At 48.7% G+C, this 17,910-nt stretch overlaps 1 protein-coding gene across 12 annotated transcripts in view; it reads left to right on the top strand.

Annotated features, from left to right (window-relative positions):
- The window catches only part of PTK2 (protein tyrosine kinase 2), a 143,234-nt gene extending 131,672 nt beyond the window's left edge, over positions 1-11,562 (top strand). For 7 of the 12 annotated variants that reach the window (XM_029064154.1, XM_029064144.1, XM_029064148.2 and 4 more), the window contains 7 exons: positions 1,344-1,409; positions 5,696-5,735; positions 6,356-6,462; positions 8,165-8,173; positions 9,259-9,414; positions 10,091-10,171; positions 10,319-11,562. In XM_029064154.1, coding sequence (XP_028919987.1) covers positions 1,344-1,409; positions 5,696-5,735; positions 6,356-6,462; positions 8,165-8,173; positions 9,259-9,414; positions 10,091-10,171; positions 10,319-10,531 — 672 coding nt within the window. In that variant the 3' untranslated portion in view covers positions 10,532-11,562. The remainder of the gene's footprint in view (positions 1-1,343; positions 1,410-5,695; positions 5,736-6,355; positions 6,463-8,164; positions 8,174-9,258; positions 9,415-10,090; positions 10,172-10,318) is intronic. The other 5 variants (XM_029064145.1, XM_029064153.2, XM_029064147.2 and 2 more) reach the window with 1 other exon arrangement.
- Positions 11,563-17,910: the final 6,348 nt, after the last annotated feature.

Genomic DNA, 17,910 nt, shown 5'->3' on the forward strand with positions numbered 1-17,910 from the left:
ACGACTTCTGACTCCCAAGCCCCGGCCTCTTTCCACTAAGTCATGCTGTTTCTCATTGCTTCTCAATGGTTTTCATTTCTCATCGTTATCGTTGTGAACAGAAAACATGTCTGCTATTACTGTTATCGTGTACTCTCCCAAAAACTACAGTGCTCAGCACACAGTACGCGCTCAATAAATGCGATTGACTGATGGACTGTCTGAGGGCGAGTACCCCATTAATTAAGGCCCAGAGAGGTTGAGCGAATTGACCAAGGTCACCCAGCGGGCCAGCGGCACAGCTGGGACTCAAACCTGGCTCTCCTGATTCCCCATCGTCCTCCATTCTCTGGCCACGTGGCCCATCGGCTGTGCTGTCATACCTCTCTCCTCTGCTGTTTGCTCCCATCCCCTTTGACACTCGTGTATAGTGCTCCTCAAGTTCTCTCTGAGTCCCAGTTCCATCCCAGGCCGGACACCCCAGTAGGCGCCATGGTTAGACCAGAGTGCAGCCTCACTACCCAGGAGCTTAAAGGAAGCCTGGAATGCTGAATAGCATTCCCCGTAGGACACCTTCGGGCCCATCCCTACTTTAGTTTGACCAGAATTTCTTCGCCATTGCTAAAATCTCCTGTGGTAGAACTGTGCATTGTCCTGATCTAGTGAAAACAGACCTACTGGAAATCTGCTGCCTGTTGGCTGTGTGAAACTTCTCAGCAGAAGCACTTGCTTGCTGCGTTGTTCTAGTTACATTATAGAAAAAACATTTCACCACGCTTTGCGCCGTCATTATGATAAAAATACAAATTACTTAATTCATTTGGGGAAGTATAGGCTTTGCTCAAGGGTAGTGGTTCCAGATTTCTTCATACGCTTTGTGGTTTCAAATGCAAAACGGCAAGAACTTCAATAATGGGCCTATTTGCAGTGCCGAGGGCACCGCCTTCCTCTGGCAGGAAACAGGATTTTATCTGCAGGGAGGGTTCCTCTTCCTGTGAGTGAAATTCTCTGTTCGGAAGAAGACTCAAAGCGGTGTCTCATTACCGCCACTTAGAGAATGAAAGTGCAGGCTGTCCAAAGTTGTAATGGGGAAATGGAACAGTCAGTAGTTAAGTAAGCATTTTTGTGTGTGACTAGCTAAAAGCATTCTCTGAGAACCTGTTCTGTCTTATAATTGCTCTCCTTGAAGGGCCGGCTTCCTACGTTGGGGAGAAATTGGAAATCTTCATTTGGTTTAGATTATTGCTGCTGTTTCTTGAGTTCTTTTTCTTCGCCTCAGCTGCAGTGTAACCCACTTTGGTTTAGTTTTGCCACAATTATCAAAGCCGTAAGTCAGACCATTTGTGTTTTCTCCTTGTCCCTAGAAGCCTGATGTGAGGCTTTCACGAGGCAGCATGGACCGAGAGGACGGAAGCCTGCCGGGCGGCCCGGTGAGTAGCAGAAGTGGGCAAAGTTGGCCCGGATTTCAGTTTCTGATCATTTATTCACAGACCTAGCGATAGGCAAGACCTTTAGGAGAGAGTCTCCAAAGGCAAGCCTTGGCATGGGTGACCCAAACATTCATGTATTCCTGAACCCCAAGATCCGCCCTTTCCTCTCCACCCAAACGGCTACCTTACTATTACGGGCTCTGGTTATATCCCGGCTAGACTACTGTGTCAGCCTTCTCTCTGACCTCCCTTCCTCCTCTCTCGCCCCGCTCCGGTCTATTCTTCACTCCGCTGCCCGGCTCATCTTCCTGCAGAAACGATCTGGGCATGTCACTCCCCTTCTTAAACAACTCCAGTGGTTGCCTATCGACCTCCGCTCCAAACAAAAACTCCTCACTCTAGGCTTCGAGGCTCTCCATCACCTTGCCCCTTCCTACCTCTCCTCCCTTCTCTCTTTCTACCGCCCACCCCGCACGCTCCGCTCCTCTGCCGCCCACCTCCTCGCCGTCCCTCGGTCTCGCCTATCCCGCCGTCGACCCCTGGGTCACGTCCTCCCGCGGTCCCGGAACGCCCTCCCTCCTCACCTCCGCCAAACTGATTCTCTTTCCCTCTTCAAAACCCTACTTAAAAATCACCTCCTCCAAGAGGCATTCCCAGACTGAGCTCCTCTTCTCCCTCTACTCCCTCTGCCATCCCCCCTTTACCTCTCCGCAGCTAAAGCCTCATTTTCCCCTTTTCCCTCTGCTCCTCCACCTCTCCCTTCCCATCCCCACAGCACTGTACTCGTCCGCTCAACTGTATATATTTTCGTTACCCTATTTATTTTGTTAATGAATTGTACATCGCCTCGATTCTATTTAGTTGCCATTGTTTTTACGAGATGTTCTTCCCCTTGACGCTGTTTATTGCCATTGTTCTTGTCTGTCCGTCTCCCCCGATTAGACGGCCAGGGACTGTCTCTATCTGTTGCCGACTTGTTCATCCCAAGCGCTTAGTCCAGTGCTCTGCACATAGTAAGCGCTCAATAAATACTATTGAATGAATGAATGAATGAATGAATGAATTCAACAGTATTTATTGAGCGCTTACTATGTGCAGAGCACTGGACTAAGCGCTTGGAATGTACCATTCGGCAACAGATAGAGACAATCCCTACCCATGGACGGCCTTACAGTCTAATAGGGGAGACAGACAAAAACAAGACAACTTATGTTTGCTACAGAGTGATGGAAACAGTGTGGGGCAGTGGCCCAAATCCTCACCCGGGTGTAGTAGCCCCGACCGTATCAGCGGAGGGGGTGGAGGCTTATGCGTGTCTGTCACTACCGGCAAGGCAGGCATTTTTGCATCAAGCTGCCAACACATAGCAAGCATGAATCTAGTTTGCTCAGTGTTCCTGCTGTTTCAGAGCCAACATCAAAGCTCAACACAGATTCTCACAGTGTCCTTTTTCACTTCTGAGGCTGCTGAATTAAATGCCCAAATAATTTCTTCAGGAAAATAATGTGGGATTATTGCAAATGCTCTTACAGTCTGTAACAAACATCACCGCATCAGTCCCTTAAAGAAAGGGGTTAGAGGCTATTTTGCATAATTTAAAATTTTAAAGGGCAATTTTAACCTAATTTGAAAATACTAAAAACACAAGAAGCACCCAAAATAATCTGAGTTCAGATTATTTTGCATAGGTTTCAGGGTCAGTTGCTGAAGTTGTCAAGTGTGGGAAGAACTCCCGGCTACATAATCCCTTAATCTTGGACAGAGGCAAAAGGTGAACCAGACAGACACGGTCCTTGTTCTTTAGGAGTTCACATTCACATCTCATCCTATCAGTCTGGTCAGAGTAATAATAATAGTGATGGTACTTGTTAAGCACTTACTATGTGCCAGACACTGTTCTGAGCACAGGGGTAGATACAAGGTCATCAGGTTGTCCCACATGGAGCTCACAGTCTTAATCCCCATTCTACAGATGAGGTAACTGAGGCAGGTGGATGTGCACATAGTGATGTCTCTAAGTCCACTTCGCCCAACCCAAGCAAGGATTCATTCGGTTTTAGTCCGTTTGGCTCAGACTTGCCCCCATTCAAACCCTGTGGTTATTAGGGAAGGAGCCGGGCCTAGTGGAAGGAGCACGGGCTTGGGAGGCAGGGGATGTGAATTCTAATCCCAGCTCTGCCGTGTGTCTGCTCTGTGACCTTGGGCAAGTCAGTTCATTTCTCTGTGCCTCAGTTACCTCATCTGGAAAATGGGGATTAAGACGGTGAGCCCCATGTGGGACAGGGACTGTGTCCAACTTGATCATCTTTGTATCTCCCCAATGCTTAGAACAGTGCTTGTCACATAGTAAGCACTTAACAAATACCACAATTATTATTTTTGATTATTATTAGTCTGGCCATTGTGGGGAGGGATTGGTAAGCTATGTAGAGGAGACCTGCCTTTGGGCAGAGGGATTTATATTTCCTAAAATTCGCCGGCTCCTGTCACAGAGAAAGACACTGCCACCAGCCTCCAACAGAATGGGTCGGCCTTCTTGAATTGGTTTTCTACTTCGTGTCTTGTTACTTTGTTGGGCAGGGTGCCGCCTAGGAAAAAGAACTCTGGAATGGTGTGGACCTCCGTTTTGCCAGTGATGACTGTGAGCTGGGTGGAGGGTTTTACCAGTGCTGGCTGGCCTATTATTTCAATTTCTTTTGAGCCTTAGATTGTAAGTTCTTGCGGGTTGAGATCGCACCTCTAAACTCTACTGTGTTGTACTCTCTCAAACGTCTAGTACCGTGCTCTGCCCACAGTAAGCGCTCAATAAAGACCATCGATTGATTAGTGCGAGGTTGTCGGGCCTCGCTGACCGAGCAGAGCCCTTCAGCAACCAGTGCCCCCCTCGGCTGGATGCTCCGTCTGACTCGCCACCGTCACACGAGGCATCTTCCTACCCTTGTGAATGGCGGCCCAGGGCAGCAATCTTCTACCCTGTCATGTGTTGGGTGGATCAGGTCTGAGCTCAGGGCTTTTGGCCAAACTCCCGCAGTTTCACTGGTTATGGGCCGGGCCCCTGCTCTTTCCTGTAGCAGCAGCCAGAATAGGTCTGCTGCAAATCAGCTCCCCGGGGTCAAGCGCCGCCCCCATATTGGACCTTGAAGATCAAGGCCCGTTTCCTCCCTCTCCTCCCAAAAGGGTGTGGGAGTCTTTTGGGGCTCCCCTGTCCAGCCCCTTGGCAGGGACTTCTAGCTGAGGGTGAGGGATGGGGGGGAGTTCTGTGTCCTAATTCTCCCCTCGGAACTGCAGTGAGTTTCTAGACGAGTCAGTCAGGCGCCCCTTCGACATTAGGAAGAGGGAGGGAACTTCAAGTAGGGCAGTGTAGTTACAGTCTCACTGTAAATACAGTAGTCTGACTCTTGAAAGCCTACAGTAGATGCACTCAGTTCTCTGGGTACGTAGTCTTGACCTGCCATAGTTCTGATCCTGTCTGACACCATGTCACATTGCTTGAGAGACACACACACACAGAGTTCCCTGATTCTCCCAGCAAAAACCCACATTCTGCCACAAAGAACTAGCCTAGTAAACACACATAACCTTTCCTTACTCTGATTTTTTCCAAGATTTAGACGGGGGTTTCACTTCCCCCAGGTATTTCCCTAACCCCTGTCACTGTTCCTCTGTGGGAGTACATCCAACCTACAGGGCGGGGCCTCTACGCTCTCCTTGCGAGGGTCCGCGGTCAAGACAGCGCAATCGATGCACAGGTTGGCCGGAGGCAGGGAGGCCACTGAGGGGGTTCTCGAAGGAGTCCAACCCGAGGGTGATGAAGGCCACCTTCGGGTCGCGGTCGCCGGAATGGAGAGCGGATCCATGGCATAGTTTTGAGAAAGAATTCTTAGGGGTTTAGAGGTGACTGCCACCAAGGTTGCCAGTTTCCTGATTAAATCACTCTAAAGAAGTGTCCGTGCTTAATACACAGCATTGCTAATATGAACACTTATATCAGGCCCATCATAAACTTGTTCCATGCAGCCAACTTCCTCAAGTCTGTAGTTGTGTGTGCACCTGTCCTCCCCTGTGATAGCAACAAGAGGGCTGCTTGGGAGTCTAGAGATCTTTAAAGCAGTAGGCTGAGGAAAGAAAGACGTATTCGAGAAATGTTTGTGGTGTAATTTGTGCGGGTCCTCGTGCTGACATTCAGAAGAGCATTCTTCGTTTGGTAAGGGGACTGTTCCAACATGTCTGTTTCTAAAAACTGTAACTTTGCTGACTCAGGTTTTTTTTTCTATTTTGTTTTTCAGACAGGGAATCAACATATATACCAGCCTGTGGGTAAACCAGGTAATGATCGAACAAATGCTTTTTTGAGAGATTTTTTTGGTAATCTGGGGGAATTGCTTAGCTAACTGGGAAGGTGGTATAGACTAATGGAAGGAGCATGGTCCAGGGAGTCAGAAGACCTGGATTCTAATCCCGGCTCTGCCACTCGCCTGCTGCGTAACCATGGGCAAGTCACTTCTCCATGCCTCAGTTTCCTCATCTGTAAAATGGGAATTCAGTACTCCCTGTCCTACTGAGACTCTGAGCCCTATGCTGAATCGGAACTGTATCTGAACTGATTAACTTGTGTCTACCCTAGCGCTTAAATAGTGCTTGACATGTAGTAAGCACTTAACCAAATACTCATTCAAAAGACAAAAGTTTATTGGTCAAGGTGGCATTTAGAAAATGTCCATGTTGGCTGTGCCAATATTTGAAAATGGCCAATTCCAGTTTCACTGTCTATCCTGGTGCTGCTCAGAGTCAACCAACCATCCCAGAAGACATTTTATGCCAGAGTCTCTGTGGAAAATCAAATCAGTAACCAAGTTGCGTGGTCAAGTTGCCCCCTCCAGAGAAATTCCATGGTGACTGAGTTGCCTTGGCACTGTGTAAAAGTACCCATTGTTGTGTTCGATTAGACCCCGCAGCCCCGCCTAAGAAACCTCCTCGCCCGGGAGCCCCTAGTCACCTGGGAAGCCTCGCCAGCCTCAGCAGCCCCGTGGACAGCTACAACGAAGGAGTGAAGGTATGATTAGGAAAGGAGAGGAAGGTCACCGAGCCCACCTCCAGCCCAGTCCAGGCCAAGCCCTTCTCCTGGAGGCCGGGAACTTGATACTTAAGGCAGGGCCGGCACAATCATAAGGACAAGCGGTACTGAACTCTGTGTCAGTTATTTTGTCGGGAAGTCAGCCGGTCTATAGCTCTGAACCACCTTTAACAGACAGAAATTTGATGCGCTTCTCCCCAGGTGACTGTTCCAGCCCATTTGGAATAATGTTTTCAGAAAATGCTGCAATCTCCTCCCTTCCTCTGACAGTTGGCCTAATTGGAATGCTGAGCTGACTTTGTGTTTAGGTTTTTAAGATCAAACTAATGGGTCTGGAACAAGAGAGGACAACTCCCCAACCCAATCTCCAACCATCTGTGTGGTTCAAAGGAAACCGCCAAGTTTTTTGTAGTCAGTGATCATCCCCACGTTTGGTACGTGACAAAGGCCTAGCAGTTTCTCTTGATAACTTTTTAAAAATAGGATTCTGAACAAGGTCCCTTCAGAGCTGATCCCGGATCTCCTTCCCCTCCCCAAAGTCCTGCAGGGGCCGGGCAACTTTTGGCTGGTGGGCTTTTGGTTTTTCTCAGCTCAATGTGTCCCACTGAAAGCAGCCCGGATGGTTCTTCCAGCCTCCAGGTTCTACCAAGACAGAGGTTCTTTTCCTGACCTCGGATCCCAGTCCTGGGGCATTCCTCCTGTGGCTGTTGAGAGAGCTCATTGAGGAAGGAGGAGTTGTCCTCCCAGGAACACGAGAGCCCAGCTGAGGCGGAGGAGAGAGAGAATGTTGCTCTAGAGGCACCATGGCAATAGATTCTGATGGTCCCAGCTTATTTGGAATTTGCTTTACCCTAAGGAGATCAATTAATAGTATTTATTGGGTGGGGAGCCCTGTACTAAGCGCTAGGGCAATTGCAGCACAACAGAGTTGGGAGACATGATGCAGGGACAGGGTGGAGAAGAAGTTGTCTTGTACCCTAGACCCAGGGGCTGGGTCAGGCCCCACCACTTCACTTAACTTCTTCAAACAAAGACCAGGCAAAATGACGCCCCCCCCCCCCAAAAAAACAAACACACACACACACACACCCCAACACCCACCTCTCCAACATGAACCAAATGAGAACCTGCCCCTGTGGGATGTTGGCCTGGGAAGCTGGGGTGAAAGCCTTCCAATCTGTTTGTTTAAAGGTCTAGGTTCTCATCATTTTAAGGTTACAGAATTGGAAGCTGTGGAAGATTGTGATGGGGGCAGGAGACAATGACAGAGGCGTGTAATTATTTAGTCATTAGGGACAGGTCTGCCATTTTCAAGTACAAAACACTCTACACTTATTTCCTCCTCTGAGGCCCCTGACTCATCCTTCGCTGTTGGCCAGATCTGTCCCTTGCTCTGGGCTTTGCATGTTGTTTTGTAAAACGTGAGCATGGGCGCATGGCAAATTTCTGTAACTTCATCTGCTGGTATGTGGGAATAAGCGCACAAGCAGTGAGCTTGAATAACTGGAGAGAGTGATGTGATTAAAGACAGCTTTGTGGCAGATCTGTTGGAACTCCCTTCTTTATGTTGCTGCGTAAATTTTGTAGTGTTTTTCTTGCTGCATTTATTAATATTGTTTTTCTTTTTTCCTTTGCTCTGATAAACTTCTTTAACCTTTCCTCACCTTCCGTTCAACAATAGCCATGGAGGGTAAGCACATTGCGTGTGCGTGTCTGCATTAGTGTGCGTATGGGCCATTCTCTTTAATCGCGTCCTGGTTCTTTCTGCATGTGACACTGAATGGAGCACAGGAGACTGAGATAGATAGTGTTTCTTTTCCTTGATTATGAAAGCGCATCTTAATTCCCAGCCGTTCCTTTCTGAGCAGAGCCAAAAAACAATGCTTGCAGTTGCCCAAACAAAAAAGAAATGTGGAGATTTTGGCTGTAAATCTACCTATCCTTGACCTTTGCACTTCATGAAAGCAAAACCAATGGTAAAGAATTTCCTACATTTACTTGGAAATTTTCAGGCTTAAAATGGGCAGTGATGACCGAAGGCTCCTACCAAAGTAGAACGTCACACTCCGTTGATTGCTGGCATCTTTCCTCTGTATAGTTACTCTTTTAGAAGATTTACAGAAGGGACTCAGCACAGTGCTCTGTAACTGTGAGCACTCAGTAACTGCAACTATTTCTAAGGGGCAGGCTTAAAAAGTGTTCAGTGCCTAATAAGAGATTGACAGACATATACAAATCTGCCGTTGGTTGAGGGGTGACCAGGTTCCCACAGACCCTACCATCTCAGCCTAAACCTGATGGGTTGGGACACTAAAAGTTGCAACACAATTTACGTCGATCGCTAATGAAATCTGTAACTAAAATTCCAGCCAGATGAAGTAGGCCTGCTCTGTACTCCTGTAAAGCTTCCAAGAGGTGAGAGAGGGTGCTGTTCTTTTTGCCCCAATTCCAGGGATGATTTTGGAGGGGTAGGAGGAGAGAAGGAAAGAGAGGGAGTGCAGAGCAATTACTTTTGGAAGACCTGATCTGTGACTAACAAACAGTGTGGGTTAAGCGAGCTCAAAGTCAGAAAACTTCAGCTCAGTTGAATGATTGAAAGACCAAAACTTTCTTTGCCCATTTCAGAATGAACACCAAATGGTTGCAAGGGAAAAGTTTCCCCGGGGAGGGGTTTGTCTGTTTTGAGCTCAGTTGGACTCCTTTTCTAATGGGAGTGAGTAACAGCACCATCTACTGACAAGGGGAAAGAAGCCAAAATCTTTTCTCTGTTTGCAGCTCCAGCCCCAGGAAATCAGCCCCCCTCCTACCGCAAATTTGGACCGTTCCAACGACAGGGTGTACGAGAACGTGACGGGCCTGGTCAAAGCGGTGATAGAAATGTCTAGTAAGATCCAGCCAGCCCCTCCAGAGGAATATGTGCCAATGGTGAAGGTAAATAGTCACTTCTACCGTGGAAATTAGAACCACGGTGACTATTGAAAGGTGGCCCTGGCGCTCGATTCCACTTCCTCCATCGCCACCTATTGCTGAGGCTCATTTTCTGAGAAACGAGGATGGGGGGGGGGCGGGGGAGAGGGCAAGGGCAGAAATAGGGGTCGTCCTTTTCTTAAACACTGCCCTTCGTATAGTCGTTTCAATTGTTTTTACCGACACTGTGTGGCTCCTGAGGTCCAAACGACCCGTCCCCTGTTGTGATAAGAGGTGGGCATAAGGTGTGTGCACATCCCTGGAAGACTCACAGGGGCACAGCCGGGTCCTAGACCCGCATCCATCTTCTCCTCCTTAGAGTGGGAGGAACTGCAGTCTGCGACAGCATCTGTAGAAGTGACGGGCTGGGAGGCGGGAGACCTAAATTCTGGCTTCGAGGCCGAGGTAGCACAAGCAAGTTGTTTCGCTTCCTGCAGACATACGATGGGACAAGATACGCAGTGCTAGCTGGCCTGGGGTTCCCTCGGGCGGCTCCCTTTGCAAGAAGGGCACCCGCACAGAGACTGAGCACCGAGATGGGGAAGGGACGGCCCTAAAACCTGCTGCCACAGAGGGACGGGGGCTTATTGTGTTAGCGGCTTATGACTTTTTTTGAACTTATTCTGCCGGTGGATCTTAGGAAGTTGGCTTGGCCCTGAGAACGCTGCTGGCAGCGGTGGACGAGACCATGCCCGTCCTCCCAGCGAGCACTCTCCGAGAGGTAGGTCGGAGTCTCTTCTTCCGAGGGCTGGTCGGGTGGGAGGAAGAGGGTCACGCAGAGCCCAGTCGTCTCCTTATCCCTCCTCCCGTAAACCGTGGCCGGTCGATCCGCTCTCCGACGCTACGTCTTCTCCATTTTTCCTTCCAGATCGAGATGGCGCAGAAGCTGCTTAACTCAGATTTGGGGGAGCTGATCAACAAGATGAAACTTGCCCAACAGTACGTCATGACCAGCCTCCAGCAGGAATACAAAAAACAAATGCTCACAGCTGCTCACGCGCTGGCCGTGGATGCCAAAAACCTGCTCGATGTCATTGATCAAGCCCGCTTGAAAATGATTGGGCAGGCCAGGCCCCATTAAACCTTCGAGGAGGCGCTTCTCTCTCTCTTTCTTCTGAAGATGTGGTGTGACAGCCTTGTACCAGCAGGGAGGATTTATCTCCTGCCCCCCACCCCAACTCCTCATCCCGTCTCCGCTGGGCTGGCGACACTTGATAGGACTCACTCTCCCTCGTTAGCAAAATTATACCGTGTTTTCTTTTTCATCATGCAAAAAACTGGCCTGGGATTCCACTGTGGCATTTTTCAAGAATCATGAAAAGTGATGTGATTTCCCCCCCCCCCCCCCCATCATTGGAGAGAGTGGATGGGGCCAGGCATCATCAAAGGGTTAATTAAACTCTAATGGCAGAGCTGCCCAAGCTACAGCATGGAAGAATTCTGGGAAACCCAAGGGCTGAGAATTCTTTTTGCCCACAGAACAGTTATCTAGACTGGAATTTTCTATTAAACACTTAAGTTGCAATATGCTAATCACACTTTACAGAGAAAGAAAATAAAAGCTATATTTTCAAGGCCTTAGTCATGTCAGAACCAACTAAGTTCCTTTTCATCCTCCTGCCTTTTTCCCTTTCATGTGGATGTGTCAAGCCTTGGGTTGAATGCTAGCTGTAGAACACAACTGAAAACTCTCGTCTTTTCAGAATAACGTGCCAGTTTTTGTAGCGGCATTTTTTTCCTTGGAAGCAGAAATGCTGCTTTGTACCAGAGCAAACTCCAACTTGGGCTGGGAAGAGAAGCTCTTACCATACCCGTTCCCCATTTTTATATAATTTATAAAGAAAGATTAAAGCCATGTTTCCTCATTTCAATCTGCTCTAGTTCACTAACCCACCTTTGTGTCTGCCTGCCTTCCCAGGGAGGAGTGAGTGCCAGCCTAGCAGGCAGAGCACAGCAGAGCAATCTTGTTTTCTTTGGTTTCCCCCTTTTGCCATGTGTTCTGTTAAACAAAAAACACTCCCTTTAGTTTGTTGGGGGATATAAATTATTCTCAGGAAGAATATAATGAACTGTACAGTTACTTTGACCTATTAAAAAGGTGTTACCAGTTAAGATCTTGCTTGGTGTAATATTTCTTTCTGTTTTGCTCCCAGCCTGGAATATTTCCCTGGTTTTGCATGGAGTCTGCAACCTCTCAACCCCATTCATCCCCAGGGTATTTGGAAAGGGGGCTGCTGATTTGGGAGCCAGAGGGGGACTGACCTGAACAGGCCCCGGCCCCCCAAGCCCGAAGGCTGACTAGGGGAGGACTCTCCTCCTTCACTCTACTTGGTCTAACGCTAGAACCACTGATTTCCAAAGGACAGACCCTGAGCCGCTGCACGGGGGGGGATTTACTTCACCCCTCCGAATTATTCTTCCACATAGCCAATACTGGCTTATTCATTTGGGTCACAATTGGCTTTCGATTTCTAGAATATGGAGGGGGTGTTGAATTAGGAGGGCTTCTGATATATGCCAACATTTTTAAGTCAAATTTGACAGAACCTGTTGCTAGACACGACCGTCTGAGGCAACTGAATTCAATTCAGGGGATGAAACGTGGGATTCTATAGTGGAGTGAGGAAAAATGACGACACTCATGACACTCCCCACTCCTCAAAAACCTCCCGTGGTTGCCCATCCACCTCCACATCCTTACTCCTTACCATCAGCTTTGAAGCACTCAGCTTGCCCTCCCTCCACCTCACATCTCTGATTTACTAGAGCCCCGCCTGCACACTTCGCTCCTTTAGCGCCGGCTTACTCGCTGTGTCCCCATCTCATCTATCTTGCCGCGGACCCCTTTCCCACATCCTCCCTCTGGCCTGGAACTCTCTCCCCACTTTCAAAGCCTTATTCAGGTCACATCTCCTCTACGAGGCCTTCCCCACTTAGCCCGGCTCTCTTTTCCTTCTGTGTCATCTACTTGGATCTGTATCCTTTGGGCATTTGATTTTCACCCCCACCCTCCGCCCCACAGCACTCATGTACGAATCTATAAGTTTATATAAGTGTCTGTCTCCCCTTCTAGGCTGGAAGCTTGTTGAGGGCAGGGAGCATGTCTACCACCTGTGTTGTATTGTACTCTGCACACAGTAAGAATTCAATAAATAGCATTGAATGATAGCCCACTCCAAGATAGGGGTGAGGCGAGCCATGACCGCCCGCTTCCTGCTGAGGGGCCTACTTGGCAGGCATCTGCACTTTGTAACTTTGTGAGTCCACTGTACCACTTCTCCTAGCCAGGTTCTTGGGCAGAGAACATGCTAATCAATTCTCTTATATTGTACTCTCCCAACTGTTCAGTACAGTGTTCTGCACCCGACAGGTGCTCAATAAACACCACTGATTGATTGAGAGGCTGGAAGCAGGGAAACCAGGGAGTAGGCGGATGCACTGGTCAAGGTGGGAATGACAAGTTCTTGGACCAGCCTGGTAGCAGTTTGGATGGAGAGGAAGGGACAGATTCCAGAGATATTGGGAATATAGAACTGAGAGAATTTGGCGACAGACTATGTGGATTGAAAGAGAAAGAGGCAGTGGGGGGAGGGGGGAATGAGTCTGGAACAATGTCAAGGTTGAAGGCTTGTGAGAGAAGGAGGATGGTGGTGGTGTCTACGGTAATGGGAAAGTCACCAGGAAGGCGAGTGGAAAGATAAGGAGTTCTGCTTCGGACAGGTTACGTTGGAGATGTCTATGGGGCATCCTCATAGAGATGTGCTGAAGGCAGGAGGAAATGTGAGATTTCAAAGAAGAAAGGTTGGCGCTGGAGAAGTAGATTTGGGAGTAACCCGCATAGTTAATAGAAGCCATGGGAGTGAATGAGTTCTCTAAAAGGAGGAGATATAAGTGGAGAATGCAAGGGGACCCAGAACTGAGTCTTCAGGCAGAGGAGGAGCTGGCCAAAGACACTGCCAAGGAGCAGTCAGAGAGGTAGGACGAGAAGCAGGAGAGGGCAGTATCAGTGAAACTTTAGATAGCATTTCCAGGAGAAGGGGGATTTCCCAGCGTTGAAGATGACTGAGAAGTCTAGGAGCATTGTGATGGAGTACAGTCCATGGGATGTGGCAAGAACATTGGTGGTTTGGGAGAGGGCAGTTTGAGTGCATTCCCTCCATCCCTGTGGGTATCTCTGCTGGGTCAAAGTGCTTGTTACCACTTGGATAGGCTGCTGCATCAGCCTCCCCCCAACTCATTTGCCTCCTGGCTTCCAACCACTCCTCTTCAGCCTATAGTAAGAGTCCTCAGATCGCTACCTAGTCTCCCCTACAAGAAACAAAAATGCCTGACCTCTGGTTTCCAGGCTGTCCCCCCACTCCTTTGGCCTGCCTTCACCTACTACTTACTCCCTAGTTTAAATGCTTCAGCCCTTCTAAGCAAAATTTCTCTGTGCTTCACTCTCCCCTCTCCCACCTACAGCCTCTTGCTCACCCCCCTTCCCTACCTGGAACTCCCTTCCCCTTCAAACCCACCAGACCTCAAAGTTCTTCCCTCATCTTTGAAGCCCTTCCGAAATCCCACCTCCTCCAGGAGATTTTCTTTAGTTTCCTTCTCTCCAAATCATGGTCCTTCTAAGACAGACTTCTCTCTGTGAAGCCGAGAAAGACGTGTGACGTGGACCGTTCCAGAGTGGCCATTCTCAGTGTTCTGAGAATGGGGGACGGGGGAGGCAGCACTCACTCCTGCCTGGTGTAGCTGTCTTTTTTAAAAAAAAAACATAACTTCTTTTTTATGGAATTTCTTAAGCACTTACCATGTGCCAGGCACTGTACTGAGTGCTGGGTAATCTAATTAGCAAGCTAATCAGGTTGGATACAGTCCCTGTCCCACATAGGGTTCACAGTCTTCATCTCCATTTTCCAGATGAGGGAACTGAGGCACAGAGAAGTGACTTGCCCATGGTCACAGAGCAGATGAGTGGCAGAGCTAGGATTAGAACCCATGCCCTTCTGACTCCCAGGTCTGTGCTCTATCCACAAGGCCATGATGATTCTCACAGTACTGGGTTAACTGGGTACTTGTTAAGCACTTACTACATGCCAGGCACTGTACTAAACACTGGGGTAGATAAAGGATAATCAGGTTGGATAGAGTCTGTGTCCTATATGGGGCTCACATTCTAAACTGGAGGGAGGAGGATTTAATCTCTGTGTTATAGATGAGGAAACTGAAGCACAGATGAGTGGCAGAGCTGGGATTAGAATCCAGGTCCTTTGACTAGCAGGCCCGGCCTCTTTTCCCTAGGCCAGACTGTTTCCCTTGAGAAAGAATCCTTCATTTTGCTATCAGGCAAATCCATTTCCCTGTGGCCTCAAGAACAAGAACACAATAGAACCTCTTTCACCATGACAAGGGGACAGCCTGGAGATCAGGGAGGTAGATCGATCGACTAGTAGGGTGTCCCCTTTGAACAAACTGAAATGGTTGGGTCTCCCCAAGGAGCAGTGTAGCCTAGTAGAAATAGCACAGGCCTGGGAGTCTGAGGAATTGGACTCTGTCATCTCTGCCTTGTGAGATCCTGGGCACATGACTTAACTTCTCTATGCCTCCGTTTCCACATCTGTAAAGTAGGGATTTAATACCTTTTCTCCTTCCCCCTTAGACTGTAAGCCCCCCGTGGGACAGGGACTGTGTCTGATAAGCATATATTCAGTGTTTGCAATAAAGTAAGCATTTAAATACCATTACGATTATTACCATCACCCAGAGTGCACTACTAACTCAGAACCAAAACAGGAAAACCAGTGGAAGGAAAATAGGGCCCCTGGTAGAGACCGGGCATAAAAGACCCAAAGACCCGATCTCTGAGGCAGGAGGGCTTGGGGAAAGGAATTCCACAACTCTTCAGTAACTAACAATTCGTGCTATGGGCAAGGATTCTTCAGGAGGTCACTAACTTAACCTCTTAAGTCAAGTACAGGAAGAAAACAGCATGGCCTAATGAAAAGAGCCTGGGCATCAGAGGCCAGCCATGAATTCCACTTTGGTAGTAGGAAGGCAACGGCTCTGGTAGCAGTTGAAGAGGGGAACTTCCGACCCCCTGGAGCCGCCTGGTCCCCATAGCACAGCAGCTGGGTCTCTGATAACACATCACATTGAAAAATCTACAAAACCACATCCCCTGCCTCCCTTTGTTTTGTCTATTCTATTAATCCCTTGCTTCTGTCCAATCAGAATGCCACTGCTCAAATCTTCTTTCTCTCTTGCTGCTCCAGTCTCCTCCCATTAACATCCTGTTTTTACCACCTAGAGCAAACACTCCCCTTCTCCAGCTGCAAGGTTAAAGATGGCACACTTCTCCCCTGACCCTCTGCTTCACTTCTTGCACTTGTGCTTTGTTTTCTAATAAATCCCAGGGACTTCTCCCTGCCAGCCCCCTCCAAACACTGAGGGCCAGGAACGTGTTTAATAATAATAATAATAATAATGATGTTGGTATTTGTTAAGCGCTTACTATGTGCCGAGCACTGTTCTAAGCGCTGGGGTAGACATAGGGGAATCAGGTTGTCCCACGTGGGGCTCACAGTCTTAATCCCCATTTTACAGATGAGGGAACTGAGGCCCAGAGAAGTTAAGTGACTCGCCCACAGTCACACAGCCGACAAGTGGCAGAGCTGGGATTCGAACTCATGAGCACTGACTCCAAAGCCCATGCTCTTTCCACTGAGCCACGCTGCTTCTCGTGTTTACCGCCGCTGTTGTGTTGTACTCTCCCAAGCACTAAATACAGTGCCCCGCACACAGTTAAGTGCTCAATAAATACCAATGACGAATGCCTCTTGGTGCCATCAGCACTGAAGACATTTCCTTATTAGCCAAAGCATTCTTTCTCTCGCCCTCAAATCCGACTTCTCCTGATAGCACTTGGACCTGCTTGCTGCTCTGTCCTCACCCAGTTCCACTGTTTGACCCGAAATACATTGGATTAGATGTATTTTACCATTTCACCCTTACTCTTCACTACTTGTTTACTTCTATTTAGACTCCGCAACCCACGGGGACAGGCACCTGTTGGAACTATTACCTTGAAATTACCCCACTGCTTAGCGCAGTGCATAAAGTGAAGTAAATGCTTATTAAGTTTCTGGACCTCGTGGGCCAGGCTGCTGCTGCTGGGCCCCTTCTTCCCAGCAGTGCTCCGGTCACCTGAGCCGAAGCACTAGAGATCAAAGTCGCGTGGTCGGGAGCTCTGGGAAACAGGTGTTCCAGCAGCAGCCAAAGCAACACCAGGATTGCACAGAGCCCCCATAATGGGGCCCGGCAACAGCACTCGGTTCCAGGGGTGGAGGCTGGCCCACTAGGGAAAGCAGTGCCTGGTGTGTGCCCTAGGCTTCGCCGAGACCCACCTGGCGTCTTACGAGACACACAAATACCTGCTCCTGTCCTTTAAAGTCTCTTGTTTCCTTAGAACCGCATAGGCAACCATATCACTTTCTCTTTTCATCCCTCCTCTTTTCTTTTTTGATGTTTTTAAAGAAACTTTGACAGGTGAAGGGGCAGGATCAGAGAGTTGAATGTCATGATTTAGTACGTATCAGATTGCTCTGCATCTGGAGACCTACTAGAATGATGAAGCATTTAAAACACCCTGTATTATACTCATTCGGCATTTTACAGGAATCTGTAGTAGCCGAGCCTTAAAACACAATGGCATTACTTACCACCTTGGAGATTAAGAAGACAATGCTCTACAGTATATAACAAAGTTGGTAGAACTACGGTTCAGAATCTCAGATAGCAAAATAATCACCTACCATTCCTTCTTCCAGGGAAGCCGCTCCTGAGGGCCAAGCAAACTGCTTCAGCTTTCAGACACGAGCTTGGCAGAGCTGGTCTTTAGAGCCACGCCTTCTCTATCGTACAGCGATCGTGGAAAAACGAGGAAGAGGAGACTGAACCAATCCATCTCTAGCTCCCTCGCCTTGCTACCCTCCCCAAAGCCCCTTTTAGTTTCATTGCCGGTGGAGATGAGAAGGAGGGACCGTTCCTGCCGACTTGCCCCCAGAGCTGCTTCTATTCGCTGTACCACCGTGCTGGGGATAGCGGAGCAACCTGCTAAGAGGCCATCCTGAGGCATTGCAAAAACCCATTTATGAAAACATTCCCTGCTACCACTTAGTCCATTAAGACAATTGGTTTCCTGGAAACTGAATTCTCCCTTTTCACCTCTCTGGCTTTCAGCAGTGCACTTTCCAGGAGACACCCATTCTAGAGACAAGAGAGCCAGCTGGGCAGGAAGGGGGAGGTAGGGATCAGAGTGCCTGTTCTGTGGAGAAGTTGGTGGGTAAGACCAACCCGCAGGCTACCCCACAGCTCGTACTCATCAGTATTGGCACTGCTGGCCCTTTTGACCTCTTCTTATGAGTGGAGGTTATTGGGGACACCTGTGATAGACTAAGGCATGCGGATACTGGGAAC

This window comes from Ornithorhynchus anatinus, chromosome 4 (assembly GCF_004115215.2).
Source record: "Ornithorhynchus anatinus isolate Pmale09 chromosome 4, mOrnAna1.pri.v4, whole genome shotgun sequence".
NCBI lineage: Eukaryota > Metazoa > Chordata > Mammalia > Monotremata > Ornithorhynchidae > Ornithorhynchus > Ornithorhynchus anatinus.